At 42.2% G+C, this 18,129-nt stretch overlaps 1 protein-coding gene across 1 annotated transcript; it reads right to left on the bottom strand.

Moving 5' to 3' along the window:
• Nucleotides 1-1,017: 1,017 nt before the first annotated feature.
• Nucleotides 1,018-18,097, bottom strand: map3k3 (mitogen-activated protein kinase kinase kinase 3). Its single transcript, XM_022739537.1, has 17 exons — nucleotides 16,751-18,097; nucleotides 13,038-13,109; nucleotides 12,352-12,473; nucleotides 10,966-11,006; nucleotides 10,429-10,528; nucleotides 9,807-9,920; nucleotides 9,502-9,622; nucleotides 8,601-8,734; nucleotides 8,155-8,228; nucleotides 7,883-7,950; nucleotides 7,329-7,424; nucleotides 7,022-7,183; nucleotides 6,412-6,560; nucleotides 5,118-5,249; nucleotides 4,156-4,285; nucleotides 3,815-3,992; nucleotides 1,018-2,438 (listed from the first exon to the last, which is right to left on the bottom strand). The coding sequence occupies exons 2-17, from the start codon at nucleotides 13,039-13,041 to the stop codon at nucleotides 2,210-2,212; spliced, it is 1,854 nt and encodes a 617-aa protein (XP_022595258.1). The 5' UTR covers nucleotides 13,042-13,109; nucleotides 16,751-18,097; the 3' UTR covers nucleotides 1,018-2,209.
• Nucleotides 18,098-18,129: the final 32 nt, after the last annotated feature.

An 18,129-nucleotide genomic window follows, 5' to 3' on the forward strand; every position in this document is an offset into this window, starting at 1 on the left:
ACATATATATTTGCTTATAAAATCTAATTGGAATGGACATGGGGATATAAATAAAAGTGAAACAAATTCTTTTTTTTCACATTTGAAGTAAAAAAACAAAAAACAAAAAAAAAACTAAATCAAATTTGGTAAAGAGAACAAAACATTCATTTCACATAAAAGTGCATCTGATTCAAAATTGATCCTTAAGGCTTCTCCGTCAGGGATGTTTGGGCGAGACACACAGTATGATCTTAGGCGAAGGCAACAAAAGTCACATATTAAGGACTTTACTTTGTACTTTTTTCTGACCATAAAAAGCACTGTCTGCTTCCCTCTCACAAATAACTGATACCATGTCCATACCATAGTCCTTTATGTGTCCCTTTTTGGCACTTTGTAGGCTGAGAACACTTGTGATGCAGAAAAGCTGCAGGAGAAAGATGGCAGGCAGAAGGATAAGTCACACTGAAGCAACAGGTCGAACAAGACAGAGGAAGGTCACTTTAAAGAGGAAAAATCCACACTCAGTTCCTCTTACTGTTACATGACATCCTCATGCTTTATGCTGTACTGATTCTTTTCCCAAATGCATTAAAGCAGCTCCAGACTTATCTGGTTACTTTAACATATTAGGAAAAACTGCACTAATGATAGTGACAGTGGAGAGAGTTTTATTTTCTTTGGAGAAAGATGAGGAGGTATAATAGCTGCACAGCCCTAGTTTGTGCCTCTCATTCATTACTATTACATTCAAGTCACAGTGTGAAGCACCTGTTTCACTGAAAAATAAATTGCTGGCAATTTTTAAAAATTGCCAGGAAAAAATATTATCTTTGCTGCACAATTACAAAGATTTTAACCTGTTTTCCAGGTTGCGACTGTTTTCTGATCCAAAGGAAAGATGACAGATGGAAATGACATGTCTTTTCCTAATTTATACATAATGTGTTCATATTTTTCTTGTGTTGTACAAAAAGAGTGAGGATGTGTGTGTATCATTTCTAGTTGCAACTTAAGAAATGTGTTAAAAAATCTCCCTCTCTTATTTTTTTTTTAATCATCCACCAGACAGAATATTTTTTCATCCAGATGGTTAAAAAAAATCTTGAAGAATTCTTGAAATACCTTCAGAGCACTGGTAAGTGTTGTCAAACACGACCTGAGCTTTTCAAAGATCGCTTTGTAATTATCTTTCAAAGAAACAAATACTTAGATCTGTACCTTTAATGGTAAGACTGCACATGAGAGCCACAGACTGGAGCTAGCAGCTGCAGTGCATTATGGTCTATTGAGACCACTGACAGTGGAGAAGTTTGTGTTTTTGGCTTGGATTGCTAAACAATGTCCTTTGTCTTCTGAGGGGATGAAACCAAAACATGACTCAGCTCATTCACTACTGAAGTTTTCTATAGCTGAACATTATTTTTCCATTAAACTCCAGTGTAGCTACTCTACATGTAACTCCACGTGATATCACTCCATCTGTGTTTTACTGAGACTACACACACATGCAGCCAGAGATGCAAAGTGCATCTCAGGTAGCTTAAATAGCTTTTAACAGAGTTACAACTCTAAGGGTGGAGTTTTCTTTGTTCCAAAGCAGGAACAGAAACAGGAAGTAGTTGCAAGTTGCAAAAGTTGGAAAAAAAAGAGAGAGAACAACTTGTCCAATTAACACTGTAGTGCACCAGTGGAGTTCAACATCCACTGAGCAAACTTGAGCTTTAGGCCTGCTGTAGCTTTAAAATGTTGCTCAGCTAAATATTTAAAAGTCAAACACTTGGAGCTTCCTGGCATTTCTCAAAACTGCCCAACAAGTGAATGTAAACACAGGAGTTGATACTTTATAAAGACACAACCGGTGCATGAGCTCTGACTCAATGATGCTGCATTTGGAGTGCGGCGCATCTATGTGTTTGTATCTGACAGAGATGAACACCCCACCAGATACTTAACCTGTGTTTTGTTTCCCCCTGGTGGTGACTGCTGTATGAGCATTGGTCTTCAAAGCACTGCGTTGACTGCAGCTGTCAAACTGTCGCTTCTTTGGATTTGTGTGAGTGGACTCGGACTCTTCCCTTGAAGCATCTGCACGGTGGCTGAAGGTCAGTGGGTTTAACACTGACATCCAGGCCAGTTCGACGTCTGGTCTTCTGTTGTGGAAGCTACAGATACTGCTGAGGCTACTGTGCCGCTCTGTGGTTAAAGTTCAGAAACCAGGCAGGTTTCAGCACAGAATCTGCGAGAAGGGATGTCTGAGCAGCTCCTCAGCACTCGGCCTGTGTTTGGCCTCCACAAAAATGCACCGGATAAAGTCCCGTGCCTGGTCAGAAGTGTGCGAGGGTAACAGTGGGTTTGTGGGCTGGGTGGCGATCTTGAATATGGCTGCCATGGCCTCATATTCAGCCCAGGGAGGCTTTTCTGTCAGCATCTCCACCACTGTACAACCAAGGCTCCTGTAAAAGACATGCATGATTAGGTTGGGTTCAGTTTAATCTGTAGGTTGAGTCACATTACAAGCTGAAACAAACACCACATATCATGTCTCAGCTACTCGACACTAAACCTTTGAAGGAATGTTTTGAATGGAAACTTTCACACTTGCTGTCTGCACAGGGCCTCCTCCACCTGTTTGGGGAGGTACAAGCCCTCCTGGCAGCATTACTCCCCCTCCAGCCCGGGCTGAGAACCTGGAACATACCAACCTCTGTTACGACCTGTCTGAATGGCCTTCAGCCAATCACATCACTGAGCCTGGGGTCACCGTCCAATCAGATTGCATAAGAGAATGTTGACTACACTGTGTGGGAGAGTGTGGTAGAAACCGGGATACATACAGCGGGATCCACACTTTATTAAAAAGATCACTGTGCTTCTGTCTCTTTAAGAGTAATAAGTTGGTGTTTTCTCTTCTTTCAAACATCCACATGTCTCGTCCCGTCAGCTCCTGGGATCCTATTCACAGCCATCTTGTTGAATGGAGGTATTTCTACCCAGTCAGTGCATGTACGTATCCTTTGTCCCTGCTTCAAACTGAAGTACTTTTACTGAGAGAGTTAAAGCAGTTGGTAAAAACACACTTCCTATCAGGACGTTGCTTGTACTTAAAGTGTGAAAAGCCATGATGTCTGTGTTTGTGCATGTCAGTCACAGTTGTCTAGTTTCACTCCAGCAGCATTATCAGGTATTATATTCCCTTGCAGCAACACATGCTCCATTGTTTGTGGCAGTAGATTCTCAGAGTAGCACATTTGTCACCTACTAAATCCCATTAAGAATCTATTTATATCTCTATTTATATCTGATAGTCTCTCCTGAACTTCCTTTTCCCCCCTATTTTTATACTGTAAAATATATTTTACTTGCTGTATTTTTATTTCATCTTATTCAAATATTTACTTATTTTGTATGTGGTGGGGCGGGGGCGTTTGATTTGGTTTTTTTGTAAGCTCATCACTTAAACAATGCAATAAACAGCGATTAAAAAAACATTAAATTTATATCTTTTTTGTACATATGTCCTCATTGATAAATTTGTGAAATCTGCTCCACAGCTTTTAAAAAGGCAATTAAGGCATGCATCCTTCCTGTCACTCAAACTCAGTATACATCAGCTTCTTATTATCAAAAAAACCTATTTGCTAAAGAGGTCAAAAATATAATCATTTGCACCCTGGTTTTGTAAATCAATTCAGACTGGATTAAAATGTAGAAAACTACTAGCAATAATTTCAATTTAGAAACAACCAATAGTAATATAGATGAAGCCAGACATCTATGCAGTTGTATGACGAACTGGGATCAAAGTTTAAATGAAACTGCTGTGTATTACCAGACATCAGCCTTCCTGCCGTAGCCTTCTCCACTGATCACCTCCGGGCTCATCCAGTAGGGGGTGCCGGTCACTGAGCGGATGCCGGTGCCAGACATGCAGATGGTCTGAAGCCTCTTGCTGGCACCGAAATCTCCGAGCTTCACGTTGCCCGCTGAATCCCGCAGGATGTTGGCACCTGAGAGCCAGAGTCACACATGGGACACGTAAATATTTTATCTCAGCTATCATCTTCCACAGATGGTTAAAACCCAAACATCTCCATACCAAAACACTGTCTAAACATTTATCTGCTGTTTAAACAGTATACTGCTCGGGCCTGTGTAGTTAAACAGGACTACCTTTGATGTCCCTGTGTACGATCATGTTGCTGTGCAGATAGGACATGCCCTCCAGGATCTGTCTCGTGTACTTCCGGGTCACATTTTCTGTCAGGGCGCCATAGGCCTTCAGCTGGTCCTTGACCGATCCCTGATATAAAGAAAGCAAACACGCTTTGAGATGACAGTGCAACAACTAACAGACTGTGAAGACATGCTTGTTTAAAAACCACAAACCACAGACACAGGGAGTAAAGGAGCTGGCCTAAAATCTGGAAACTGAAAGAGGTCTGTGATCCTGGGAACAAAACTGAAAAACTAAATCAGGGAGTAAAATTTCACACACTTGTGTTTGTGTTTCCACAACATCTGAAGAGCTGTAATCAGTTTAACACATTTGTATGACACGTAAACTGATGCCAGAAAGGCAGAGACAAAGCAGCAATGATGTGCTCTATGATTAGTTATCCATGGACTCCAGGGAAACCAGCTGACTACTGGTTTAACAAAGTGCTGAGTCTTTTTTTCTAGGTTTTTTACTGTATTAGTGTAATGGTCTCTTTATGTTGCTATTTATAGACAAGTACAGAAGTTGGCTACACACTGTAACTATGGCCAAGGAACTAAACTGAAATGCAGTTCCTGTGAAATTCATCAATTCCTTAAATTATTCCTGGAAAAGTTCCTGTTGTTGGGAAGAGCCAGAAGTGTTTCTCCTCTTTAAAACTTATGAATAATTTCAGGGAGAACACAGGAAACACTTTTCTGAACACCTAAAATCCTTTTATGTTAAAACATTAAGTCATAGGTAATGTTAGCTGTCCTGTGGGTTCTTTGCTCCTGTCTTTATGTCATGCATAATTGTCTTATTAGATTCAGTGTGATGGAACACAAAGACTGAGGTGAGGGAACTGATTTTTAGATTTCAACCATTTGCTCTGAGCCCCGGTTGACCCTGTGACATGAGAGCTGCTGGGACTCACCCCCGGCATGTATTCCATGAAAATAGTGAGGGTCTTCTCATTGTGATCCCTCAGACAGCCGTAGTACTGAACGATGCGCTCGTGATGCAGATTTTTCAGCAACTGGATTTCACACTCCAGAGCGCTGACCTCCTGCACAGACACATCGAGATGCAAGGAAATTACACACCGAACATTAAAACGCAACAGCTCAGAGATTAAATATGAAAGCTGTCATGTTTGAACAGTGCATCTGTTTTCATTTCCAAACAAAATACATGTTTCAAATATGCCTAATCCCTGCAGGCTCTCTCATATCTGTTACCACTGATGACAAACAAATGTAACCATAAACACAGGGATGACAAACAGTAATCTATGACTGTGTGTGGAGTCTGCCAAAAGTGAAACCTAAAGCAGAGAGTAAATAAAAGCCAACAGTTCAGTTCCCCAAAAGAAGTTCCTGTGTTTACTTCAGAGAGTGAGGCAACAACAGAGAGAGGCACAGAGAGGCAGAGAGAGGCAGAGAGAAGCAGAGAGGGGGGGAGAGGGGGAGAGAGGGGGAAGTCAGAGACACACAAAGTAATCCCAAAGTCCCAAAACAGAAGCTGGTTTAAAAGAAACAACTGATTCACATCTGGGGGTGGGAGAGGGGTGTGTGTGTGAAGGGGTGATGGAAGGCCATGGCAACGCTGACCTGTCACCCTCCACTACCACCACAACACTTGGCTCTGACACAGATACAGGAAGTGACAGTGCATGTTTTCTCTGTGGCGGACAGGAAAAGACATTAAAATGGGGAAGAGGGGGTGGAGGGAGTAAAGATAACCTCTTCGATACAATTCTACTGAATTTTTTTCCTGCACATTGATTATGCCGTTTCTGTGTCAGAGGATAAAATAAAGTTTGTGGTTTTAACTCCTGACCTAAAACTGAGGCAAAGATGTTTCGTTTAACACGGTTAATTCATTAATCCCAGGCTCAGTCAGTTATGCAAACTACCTGCATTCCAGCATAATGGCCTGAACAGATAAACATGCACAACCGATGAGGTATTTCTTGGTGATTTGTTATTAATCAACGAATGTTTAATATCTCACTGCAAAGTTTCAAGACATGAGTCATACTGTCAAAATAGTGAGGCAATGATAGATGCCATTTCCTGACAAGAGGTAAACGTTGTGTACGTGGTGTGAGCAATAAATATTTTTACATAAATGTAGCAGGGAATCAAAAAGAGAAACTGCATATGCTGTCTCTGTGAAAACAAGGATAACTGGACTCTCTATGTAATGGTAACTAGTTAGACTCTCACCTTACTGGTCTCTGGACTGTCAGGATCAAAGTGGACTTGCTTGGCAGCCAGCTCTCTCCCAGTGTCGACATCGTAACACAGGTAAACCCGTCCAAACGCTCCCTGGCCCAGGAGCTTCCCGCGCCGCCACGTCACTGGAGCGCTGGGAGCTGAGAAAAACAAAAAACAAAACACACACACACACACACATCTGTTCATTTATGCTTTGCAGGAAATATACAACATGCCTTACATATGACAGGAAAGAGATGAAAAAGTGAAAAAGTAACATGAAAAAGTAAAAAAAAAAAAAAAAACATTACAGAATTACAAAGGAAATATTTTCACTTTTACCCTTCAACACACATTGGTCACAAGCTAAGTTTCTCCCAGCTTCCAGGCTTTACTGCTCTGGGTTTCTTTCACAAACTTTACTGACCCACCTTTTTAAATACTTTTTTTTCATCCTGCTAAAAGTGAAATCTGGTGGTAGCTGATTATCAGACACTTCAATTAAAAAAATACCAGCATTGGTTTTGGCCCTTGAACCCTGCAAAGCATCATCTATTTATCTCTTAAGAATTCATGTTATCCTAAATAGTGAAGTGTGTTTTCTAAAATCAACACTCACACTTATGGGCAACAGAGCGATCCTGAGGGCGGAGCCTGCCCTGGGCGTCGACTAGCTGCCAGCTGCCCAGACTCTCCTCGCTGCCATTGAGTGACCGGCGTGAAGGCACGAGGGTGAACAGGTTCCCCTGGGGGCGACGGATCCGTGGAAATGTTCGACGCCCTGGGGGAGATTGAGAAAGAGGCTGGCTGAGTTTAATGTCACATGAGAGAGAGAGAGAGAGAGAGAGAGAGAGAGAGAGAGAGAGAGAGAAGAAGAGGAGAGAATAAGATACCGGGTACATAGTGGCTAAATGGAGACATCTTACCTTCACTGTGGTCCTTATGATGCAGGGAGACATGGTACCTACGAGGATAGGTGCCTCCCTTTCCCGCTACCCTGTCATACACATGATTCTCCCTGTCTGAAAGCAAATATCCACAAGTCAAAGGTCAGCAGGATTACGCTGTGATTCAACCACAGTTTAGCTCATCTGCACACTGAGTCATACAGCATTCATGTGAGCGACTCTATTAGTCTCCCTTACAGCTTATACTTAACTTGCAAATACATAAGCTTTCAGCTGGTCAACACAATTTGTATAAGTTCTGTGGTGACTACAAGAAAACACTGACTATAAAGACTGGATTCTTTATCAAATCAGTTATGTTGTACCCTCGGTTTTTTTTACAGGAATGGCCGCTAATTCATCTCTCACAAATTGCAGCCAACGTAGAAATCTTCCATGGTGTCCTAGTGGTGCTACAGAAATCTGAGCGTGGTGATGTAAAAGTGCTGCATTAACGCAATGTTCTCGCATCATTACTGGGAAACTTGAAGGGTGGTGCTGTGGGAAGCATCTTTTCTTGTGACTGCTCTCACCTGAGCACTCCTGACGGTTATCAGGGTAACTTTTGGCTCTGTGCATGCGAGACTTCCTCAGCGAGGGGCTGTGAGAGAAGACAAGGAGGAAAGAAGTGTGACAGATGCTCTCGAAGTACAACTGCCATTTCATCAGACTGTATTTGGGTATTTACATCAAACAGTTTTTCGGGTTTTGAAAATGAACGGAAAAAGCAACCACTGATTGCAAAGATGTGATGGAAAAATAAAACACGTAATGAGTTCCTGTGCAGGCAGGATTTGTTCTTCACCTGTCTGAGTTGCTGTCCAGAGACTGACAACTTCCAGAGACTGAGTTCTCTGCACTGCTCCAGGGATCCAGCACCTGTGTAGGGCATAATGGAAAATGAATGATGAGTGTGCGCATGTGCTTTGTGTAAACAAGTTTCAGAAAGAAGAAACTTTTGGGAGCATGAACCCAATATTACTAAATAAGCTTTTTAATTCTGGAGATGAATTCTGCTTCTTCATAGCCTTAATCATTAACAAAAATGAATCCAAAATCCAAGAACAACAGCCAAGATACTTCCAGTGCTCATAACATTTTTAATGAGCAAAACAACTTCAGAAATCAGAAAAGGTCTTGAATCAAGCTGTTGGAGCTGAGTTGCTTATGTGAACAAATCTTAATAGTCTGAGATCACAAACACACCACAAGCATTGGATTTTCCCCATTAACTGTGAAGCTCTGACTCACACACTGATCGCTGGTCTCAGGGATGAACTCCCCCTCACTGTTTATGCTGGTGTAAGAGCCTTGGCGGGCGATCCTCTGCTGGCGCTCAGGCACATAGCCAGGAGGCGGTGAGCTACGCCCCGTGTTCTGAGAACCTGGGATTAGACAGCAGTTATGAGCATAAAGGAAAAGATTAGATATACAAAAAATAGGAATTTAAAACAATTTTTGGACTTTACAGGCCTGAGGACTGGAAAGTGTATGAAAGTGTCAGCAACAATGTGCTTCGGGTACATCAGTTGATTAAATGGCAATGTGGTAAATGCTACTTGCGCTGACAGAACAAAAGCAGCCATGCAGTAGTTAGCAGACCACACTCATGCAACTCAAACACACACCCATGCAACAGCTTTTGTGATACGGTCGTCATGAAAGGCATTCTGATTTAACAGCTGAGAACTGGGTTTAGTGTTTAGGGGCTGCTGCTGTTATGAAGTCCAGATCTCAAGCCGCTCTGCAGCCACTGTGACCCCCTGCTCCAGAGAAAGAAAAAAAAAAAAAGATCCTAAACCAGGCCACTGGTCCACCACACTAATAGAGCTCCATAATCTGATTGGCTGCTGTCCAGCAGGCATCGTCTAGTGATGGTGAACAGGAAAAGGAAGAGGACCCATTGCTAGAAGGGGAAGCCAAAGAAAGAACAGCCAGAGAGAGCGAAGGCGACAGAAAGGGAAATTGAGGTAGCAAAAAAGAAGCGGCAAAGGCACAATGACATGACAGCTACTCATAGATGAATATTTACAGAACACTGAGGCTTCTAAGAACTTTTACTTTTCCTACTCGGACACAGTGTGTGAGCCATGTTGTTGCATGTTGCAGATAAGATTAGAGAGGACTTTGAATTGCAGTTGAAGATATGTACCGGTTGATAGGTGGCGCCCTCTGGGCTCAGCGGCTTGGTACACCGTGCTGACGTCTCCGGTGGACTGGGAGGACTTGATCCTCACCTGTTTACACGGCGCATGGTGGGAGGGGGAGGAGGCCTAGAGGTGGAGACAGGAGAGGACGACAAGAGGTTTAAACACGACCACAGCACGTGATGAAACCACGGCTCCATGTCAGCAATCCAGTAATGGAAATAAATGAGGAACCTTGATTTTTTCACAATATGGCTCTGTGATGAAGAAATGGTACGCTGTAAATGCACGCCCAGTGTGTGTGTCTCACATTGCTGTGCTCCTGAGTGAGGAGCAGGATCCTGATACTCTTCATGTTGGAGCTTCGGTCCAGCAGGTCGATCGCCTTGTCCAGGTCGTCCTGACCTCGCAGAGGGATGGACAACTGCCAGGATACAAGACAAACACATTAACACTCACACAAAATCAACAATACATGTAAACAAACACAAACCAGGGCTCACAAGCATACGACGGCTGCACAAATGTTCAGTCAATACATCAGATACGGAAACACACAGACAGCAGTATACGTATATGTCAGACAAATTCACAAATCAAACACACAAACATGGTCAGAAATGTCTGTGGAGCTGACACAATTAGTTGATTAATCAGCAGCTATTTTCATAATTGATTGACATCATTTAGACTGTTGTCTTGGGTTGAAGGAAATTGGAACAATAAACTGTTTACAGTTTTACAACACAAAATCTATTTTATCCCTACAATATATTAGCCATCTCATAGGATAAACAGTTCACTGATTAACAGAGAAAATGATAAAATAAAAATTATAATCAATAACTGACATGTTTGCACACATACACAATAAACAATCAGTGTCTAAGACAGAGAGAGAGCTGAGTGAGTGGGGAGAGTCTTCACTTTACCTCGTTGTTCATATAATGCAGGTCTAACTGCTGCCCAAAGACAGTCTTAACTTTCTGCTGGATTTCCTCAAACTGCACAGGCCGCCCGAACATCAGGATCCTACACATCAAAACAGAAAAATCACACGGATACATAGACTATGAGAGAGATGAACTGGCTGCTAGGGAAACTGCTTTTGAGTTACTTGCACACGTGCAAGCAAAATACACACAGGCTGCTGTGTTTAATGAGTGCAGATTCCTCTAAGTACACCTTGCATATTTGTGGTTTGTACTGGCAGCCACAGACTAACCACAGTCCTTTCCTCCATATTATCCAGCTCACATACCAGTCTGAATTAAGTGCTGGAGTGAGTGTTTGACTCTGAGATGTGCTCTTTCTCATGAACTGGAACATGTGACAAGAGCAGCATGTGAGAGAGCGTGTTGGGGGAGTGTTTATGCTCACTCTCACTTGCATATGGATGTATACATGTATGTAGAATACCTTCACAGCACACACAGCATGCATGTAAATAAAGCCCAAAACAAACTCACCTTCTCTCTCCCGAGAACTCAAACTTTATCCTGACATCGTCCTGGGGGCAAAGCAGAAACAGGAAGTTCAAGAGGTGGACAAAGGAGGTCATCAGAGTTCATCACACGAGAAAGACTGAGCTGATATTTTAATTATTTTACCATAAACATAACTGTAAGATAAGTGGTTTTTCCAAAAGAACACAACTCAAATAGTTTGACTTGTGGGAGCTGCAGTACTTTAAGCCCGACTTGCATATGTGATGTCTTCACCTGTGGGTCTTACACAAAGATTGTTTGAAGGAAAAACACATCACTTTGTACTTTTTTCATTGCATCATCACTTCTGAAAAACCACATCCTCTCATAACAAATGCAAACTACGTTATTGAGTTAGGAAAATGGTGTAGACTATCTTCCCAGGGGTGGGGGGGGGGCATCTCTGGTTTTACCTTGTCCATGAGTTGTCTGCATTGGTTATTCTCTGCAGCTGCAGCTCAATGATACTGGTCATATGCGAGGGTGGGTGGGCTACTGGCCACTTTTCCACACAAGCAGAATATATTTTTAGAGAAGCAGTTGAAAATAACTGGATTTAATCTATTTCAGCTGAATGAGTACCATAGTTGTGGGTGGTTACTTCTCAAATTCATCTGTCATTATGCTAAATGAGGTAACTGTGTGGTCCAGCTATAATACTATAAGCAATGAGAATATACCTGAGTGGGTGATACCCAGTTACATGGTGTTTTATTATACCCGTTGTCAATAATAAAATATTCTATGGCTGACACACCCATAGTCATGCGGATAAAAAAATACTCTTGTCAGCATTTACGAACCTCATGACTTCTAAATTCAGTGTCATTCATAGAGGTCACAACTTAAAGGCTGTTGAATTTACAGCTGTGTTTAAATGGAGAGTTGAAGATTTGTGCTGTGGACAGAAGCCAGCTACGTTTATCACATTTCTATTCAGGACTTTTATTTAGGCTTTTATTTTGACGGTCAGCAGACACTCCACAATTGCGGAGGGACACTTCAACAAAACACAAGGCTCATGGAGAGACATGTGTGGGGTTGAACCTGAGATCTTTCAGGATCTTTCACCTCTTCACAACTACACTTCTGAAACCACTTCAGTTGTTTTTAAACTTAACTTTCATACTGTATTTACATGGAGAAGACCAAGACTCTGTGACAATCAAGGCTCTAGACTGAGGTAGGTCTTGATTGTCAGTGAGTCTTGGTCTTATCACTGAGTTTTCTACCTTATGTGAAACCAGGGTTCAAATCCTGGTTCATAAAGACAACTTTAAATTAGCTTTATCTTCTAAGCCATCTAGAAATTTGAATCAGCCATTCTTTCTTTAGAGCTAAATTGTGATGCACTGGTTGTTTCTGTACCTGTCTGTTGGTCTGAGCCGGTGTCTTGGGTTTGCTGTTGTCATATGACAACACAGGCTGGCGCCGCGTCATCTGAAGGGCAACCAGGTCCTTCATTATGGAGTGGAGAGCCTGTCTCTCATCTGGAGAGGATAACAAGTTGGGAAAAATACACAATTAGAGTGCAGTTTGGAAAATGGATGGTGTGAGTGTGTATGTATGACAGGAAGAGAGAGAGAGAGAGAGATACGAGCCCTTCGCACTTAGCTCTGCAATAAAAAGGTGTGTGGAGACAATTAGTCATCTTTAACTACAGCCATATTGAGACTATCCTGTGACATGGTATTAGAGTCAGGAAAGGACTGCAGTGTTTTTGATATGCCTATTCCCACGTTTGATTTCAAGGCGAGCTCTGCCTGGGCTGGACGAAGTCACGAAGAGAAAATATTCTCCTTGTGTAGCTTGGACAGACATCACACGGCCCCAGGGCAGCGGAGAGAACCAGACCCCCATCTCCACAACACTGAAAACCAATCCTTCACTCGACAGCGTCTGGAGCAGCAGCAGCTCGCACAGGCTTTGGCCTCAGGGATGGTGTTTGGTGTGAGTGTGTGTGTGTGTGTGTGTGTGTGTGTCTGTTTTTATCTCACGCTGCAAGGAAACCGTGCACTAAATGTCTGCCTAACATCAGGGTTTAGAAGACTCACTCATTGTGGCGACGTTGCGTACGTGGTCTACAAAGCCAGTCTTCAGAAAACTCGTGTCTGCTGTGCCACGGCCTGTAGTGATGAAAACAGAAACCAATTAGTAATAAGCTTGTAATAACTGAGGCTGGCATTGTTCTTGTTAATATTTCGCTGCTTGGAGACAGAGCATCAGAATGTGACTCTCTGAGTCAGACAGGAGATGACATGACCAAGGTTATCAGCTAGTCTCACAAAACCTGTCAATATGGAAATACCTCAGTCCATAAAAAGTCACCTTAGTGGGAAACATGAGAGTCATCAGAAAAAAAAGAATCACAGTATGAAGTGCAGTGTTTGGATGAAGGCTGGCATGACAAAGAGGCTGTGCCCTTACTACATGGTATCTCTGTAATTGAATTACGCAATATCATGTTTTAATGTGACGTTAAACAGAGAACCTCATTTTCATTTAAAGCACAAGCCTTTTTTCATGTTTGATTCCTTGCAGACCTAAAGGTTTTTCTGACTGAAGGCCTGAGTGAATGCAGTGCATGTGAGAATGTGTGTTGTGTGCGTTTTTTGCCCATGAGAAAGAATGACAATTGAAAACGGCTGAAACTCCAGCTACACTGGCAGAGATCAGTCTGGCACAGTTCATACGAGAAGAATGTTTTTTCTGCCATTTTAAATATCTACCAGCTTTAAACTTCTCTGATTGCACGAGCTGCAGAAACCGAACTCAGCTGTGTTATAACTCCATTGTTGATGTTAACCGGGCAATATTATCTGCCCCGTTCAAGGCGTCAACAGCATTATAAACTGAGGCATTTCCTTCAATGGAGAGGGTTTCCCTCAAATTTGTACCAATAAACCGAGGAATTTAAACTAATTCGACCAAGACGAACAAAACAGGACTTTTTGACTTTTTGTTCTTGTAACTTTGAGGTCTTTTAACATGAACTTAGTTTTCACAAATACACACACAAACAAATACTTTAGATTATGGATGAATATTTCTTGGTAAAGTAGATATGACTGACTTTTAACAAAAGCATAGAACTGGAAACAAAACCCAAAGACAATCACTTACTTATCAAATCAGCAACGCAGGGATGCACTGATCTGACTTTTTCATCCTTATTCCAGTTCCTCAACTCAGGTATCTGCTGATACAGAATTTGATCTGACACCAGTGCCCTCTTTTTCAAACATTTAAAACTTATACATACACATAAAGCTCCTTGAAAAAACCTTTTTATGTACGGTAACCTGAAGACAGGAACTTAGACAAACAAACTGCATACAGCGTGGATCTGTCACACATGGACGATATTTGATCCGCTTAACAAGATCAATATCGGCACAGATATTGTTCTGGTGAATCGGATTGCTTGATCCTCTACTATAACTATCACTGTTAGAGCACAGCATATGTTTTAATCATGCCAGGATGATAATTAAAAATTTAGTCTGACCATAAGCCACAGAGAATGATTAAACCATTACATGTTTATGTTTATCTGTCTGAGTAGCATTGATAAGGCAAATTATGTCACTTTCATACAAGATTAGCCTCTAGCAGAAATCACTGGTCAATTATTTCCCATGACAGGTTAAAAAATCATGGAAAAGAGAAAGATGTAAACATAGCAAGTCCTTCACCTTGACTTGTGCTTTACTTTACTCAGAAATACATTGTAGCAAGTCAATCAATCTACAGAGCTGTGTGGTTAGGAACTTGGTATGCCTAGAGAACCAGTGACTAGTGTATGACTATGACAAAGAAAACAGGACAACAAACAATACCAGACACTGGTACGAAAAGTGTCTGAGGATGGAGCCTCCAGAGGAGGCTGCAGTTGTCTGAGGTTTTGATTTACACAGCGAGAAGATCTGCGAAGAGAGCGGGAAACTACTTCTGTGCATGAAATGGGCACCATCAGCACCTGAGGCAACTCACTGACCCAGTGGATTTCTGGGTAATAATCACCCACAGGAATGTCGGGCACGTCCGTCTGTGGTCGGCAGAGCGTTGCCACGTTGCTTTCAAGCTTCCGCCGCTCGCATGTTGCCCTGCCAGCGGAGTAAGTGCCAAAGACTTTTGTCCTTCAACCCTGTGAGCTTCATGCTTATGGCATGAAATAGCATGGAGTTTATGAGGTGTGCAGTTCCCCCAGTAGCTGCATGAATATACAGTCACTTCAGGTAGCACAGAACCACCATCTCCTCTCTATCGAAATGTTCTCCGGTGCTGCGGACACAGGATCTGGTACTGGATCCAGCACCGTGTAAGCTTAAATTGTGTATCTCAACGGGTAGTAAACAACACACCAACTAACCTCTATGTCAAATCCCCCAACTACCCTCTTCTCTCTCCTGCTTCTGCTGATTTTAATTACCTCCCAAGTGGAATGTAGGGAATTCAATGTAGAAGGAGGCTGCGCTCTACCAGTCCAGTCAGCTGTGCCCGCTTTATTTTCCTTGTATCACATTTCCAGGACTAGCAGGATTTACATGGATTTTCCTCCCCCCTCTCCTCTCTGTCTGCTTTGAGAGGTGTTTAGTCTGAGGCTGTTTTTCCCAGCCACAGTCCTCACTCTGTCTCTGGCCAGTGATGCATCTGGCCTGAGGGCTTCACAGCAAAATCCCCTGGCCTGATGTCTCTCCTGTTTCAGGTGCACATGTGCTTTGGATTCAGGGTAACCCACCACATTTAAATATTACTGCAATCTCAACAAGCTGCTAGGACTTGCCTTGGCTAAAGTTTCAAATGTGCCTTTGTAGTGTCTAAATGCATACAGATACATTCAAATTTTTTTTTTGAAAGATAAGAAAAAGACAAATAAGACAAATGTTCAATCTCAACATGCATACTCAGTGTGAGTTTTGGAAATGCTGCTTATACTGCATGTTCAGATAAAGAAAGATAAAAGACAACGAGGACCTTCTGTGGCTCATACTTCAATCTGTTCTATTCAAATCTGACCACTTTAAGGTCAGAAAAAATAAATAAATAAAGGATCCAGTATTCCCCATCTGAATTATACACTCAGTTGGTAGTTTATAAGGCACAGAGAGCTAAAACGAATGCCATCTAATACAATAGTCCTGCAATAACTCATCCTCCATGATAGCTATAATATTTAGTTTGTGTTGAAACTGTTTCAGAGAGGTGTTAATGCAACTTTATGGTCATTTTGGAATTTCCAGTTTATGGTGCTAATGAACTGTATTGCATTATAAGGACGAGTGTTTCTATTATTTTGACCACCCTGTTTGTATCACTGAGGGTAGACTAAATAACAGAAACAACAATATGTATTACGTAATACAGTTCAACAGCACCACAAACTACATCCGACAAAATTATCGAATGTATTAGTTGAATCAACACCTCTCAACAACAATTTCAGTAAAAACATTAGCCTCTAACTTTCATGCAGGGATGATTTTGATTTATTTATGATTTACTAGGCTGTTAAACTGTCATATGAATATAAACCTTAATGTTGAGAAATTATTTTTTTGCCTCCCTAAAAGTATTTTGCATACTTTGTTTGTGTACATCTGTTGCACTGGGAGATTTGGACTCATGACCCCAGTATTTAAAAAAAACATCTTGGCTCCAGCTGTTTTCAAGCAGAAGGCTTACTTTTTCGATATGACATGAATGCAACACAATTCACTCATCATATGCCTGTCATGCCTGTCACGTGCACAGCTCACATCCTCACCTGTCGCCTTGACGACCTCGGTAAGGACAGGACCAGGCTTATCCCGCAGGGAGCCGACTCCGGTCACCGGTGTCTCGCGGCAGAGATGACGCAGTCGGTCCACCCGTTGCTCATGCCCATCGGTGTCCTCAGTCAGACCGACACACCGGTGAGTGTGTGTGTGTTTGAGGGCACCATGGCGGGGCTGACCCCCCCAGGTAACGGGGACTCGTCTTCTTCAACGGAAAGTTGGAGCAAACACACAAACGGATACTTCCAGGTTGTGAAAACAAACAGGGTCACATCAAACAGCTGTGAGTTCTGCACAGAAAATGTTCCGATGGAAAAGCCTACATCAGACCGCTCCAGCTGTGGCACAAAGACAAACTTCTGCTCCGCTGCAGCCTCGGGTCTTTGGAAAACTCAAATTTCCAAAACATTTTCAGAAGTCACGTTAGACGTCAGCGCTTCAGGCTCGTGGGACACAGAGATGTATCCAATAACAGTGTTAAATGTGGCCAGAAAACTACCAAACAAGGTGTAACAATAACCGTATGGCTTGTATGAAATCCATTTGTGAGTAACAGGTCGCCAGAGGAAAAGACCGTACGATTTCCGTGATTTTGATGGCCTCTCTTCCTGCTAAGTTTGCAGATTTTCCCTCTGTGTTGCCAGGTTTGAGACCAAAATATTCTAGACTGGAAAGATCTTTACTTTTATAATTGCACTGGATATAACTGCATCGCATTGCAACATGAGTTCGGATCTAAACATAATCATATACGAAAGGCCTATGTCTGACCTATAACAAAAGTACAGAGGAATTTGATTCAGAGAGCGACATAATTCAGACTTCAGACTTGCAGCAAAAGACGACCAAAATGACATTGGCAGAAAATAATCACTACCTATGTAGGTTTGTTACACAAAGAAAGTTGATTCGTTATGTGACGCGAAGTTGGATAAACTCCAACGATGTTTAGACTTCGCACAGCGTCGGACTCTTAAACTAAGGTTCCTGGAGCATTCACATGAAAACCAAACTTTTATGTCAAGAGAACACAGTCTTTTATCAGCGTCGCAGTCACAGAGTTGTCGCACGAAGTCTATAACCAACCACAGTCCACAACTTTCACCAACCAAAACAAAGCAAGAAATAATCTTTAACCGAATACGTCAAACTTCCTGACAGAAAAATATCGCCACCGGAACCCGCTTTTATGCTTCCAACAAGTCATGAAAACTGTACTCCAAGGTTGTATCCATGTTTTCCAAATGCTTGACTCTCCGTCGTCCAAACGTACGTAAGGACATGGATTTATTCCCAGGGGGATTTCTGATTACTAAACTATCCAAATTAGCGCCGTGCAGCCGCGGGAACGCGCTGTTACTCGGTGGAA

The sequence above is a fragment of the Seriola dumerili genome, unplaced genomic scaffold (genome assembly GCF_002260705.1).
Source record: "Seriola dumerili isolate Sdu_G_001 unplaced genomic scaffold, Sdu_1.0 BDQW01000044.1, whole genome shotgun sequence".
Classification (NCBI taxonomy): Eukaryota; Metazoa; Chordata; class Actinopteri; order Carangiformes; family Carangidae; genus Seriola; species Seriola dumerili.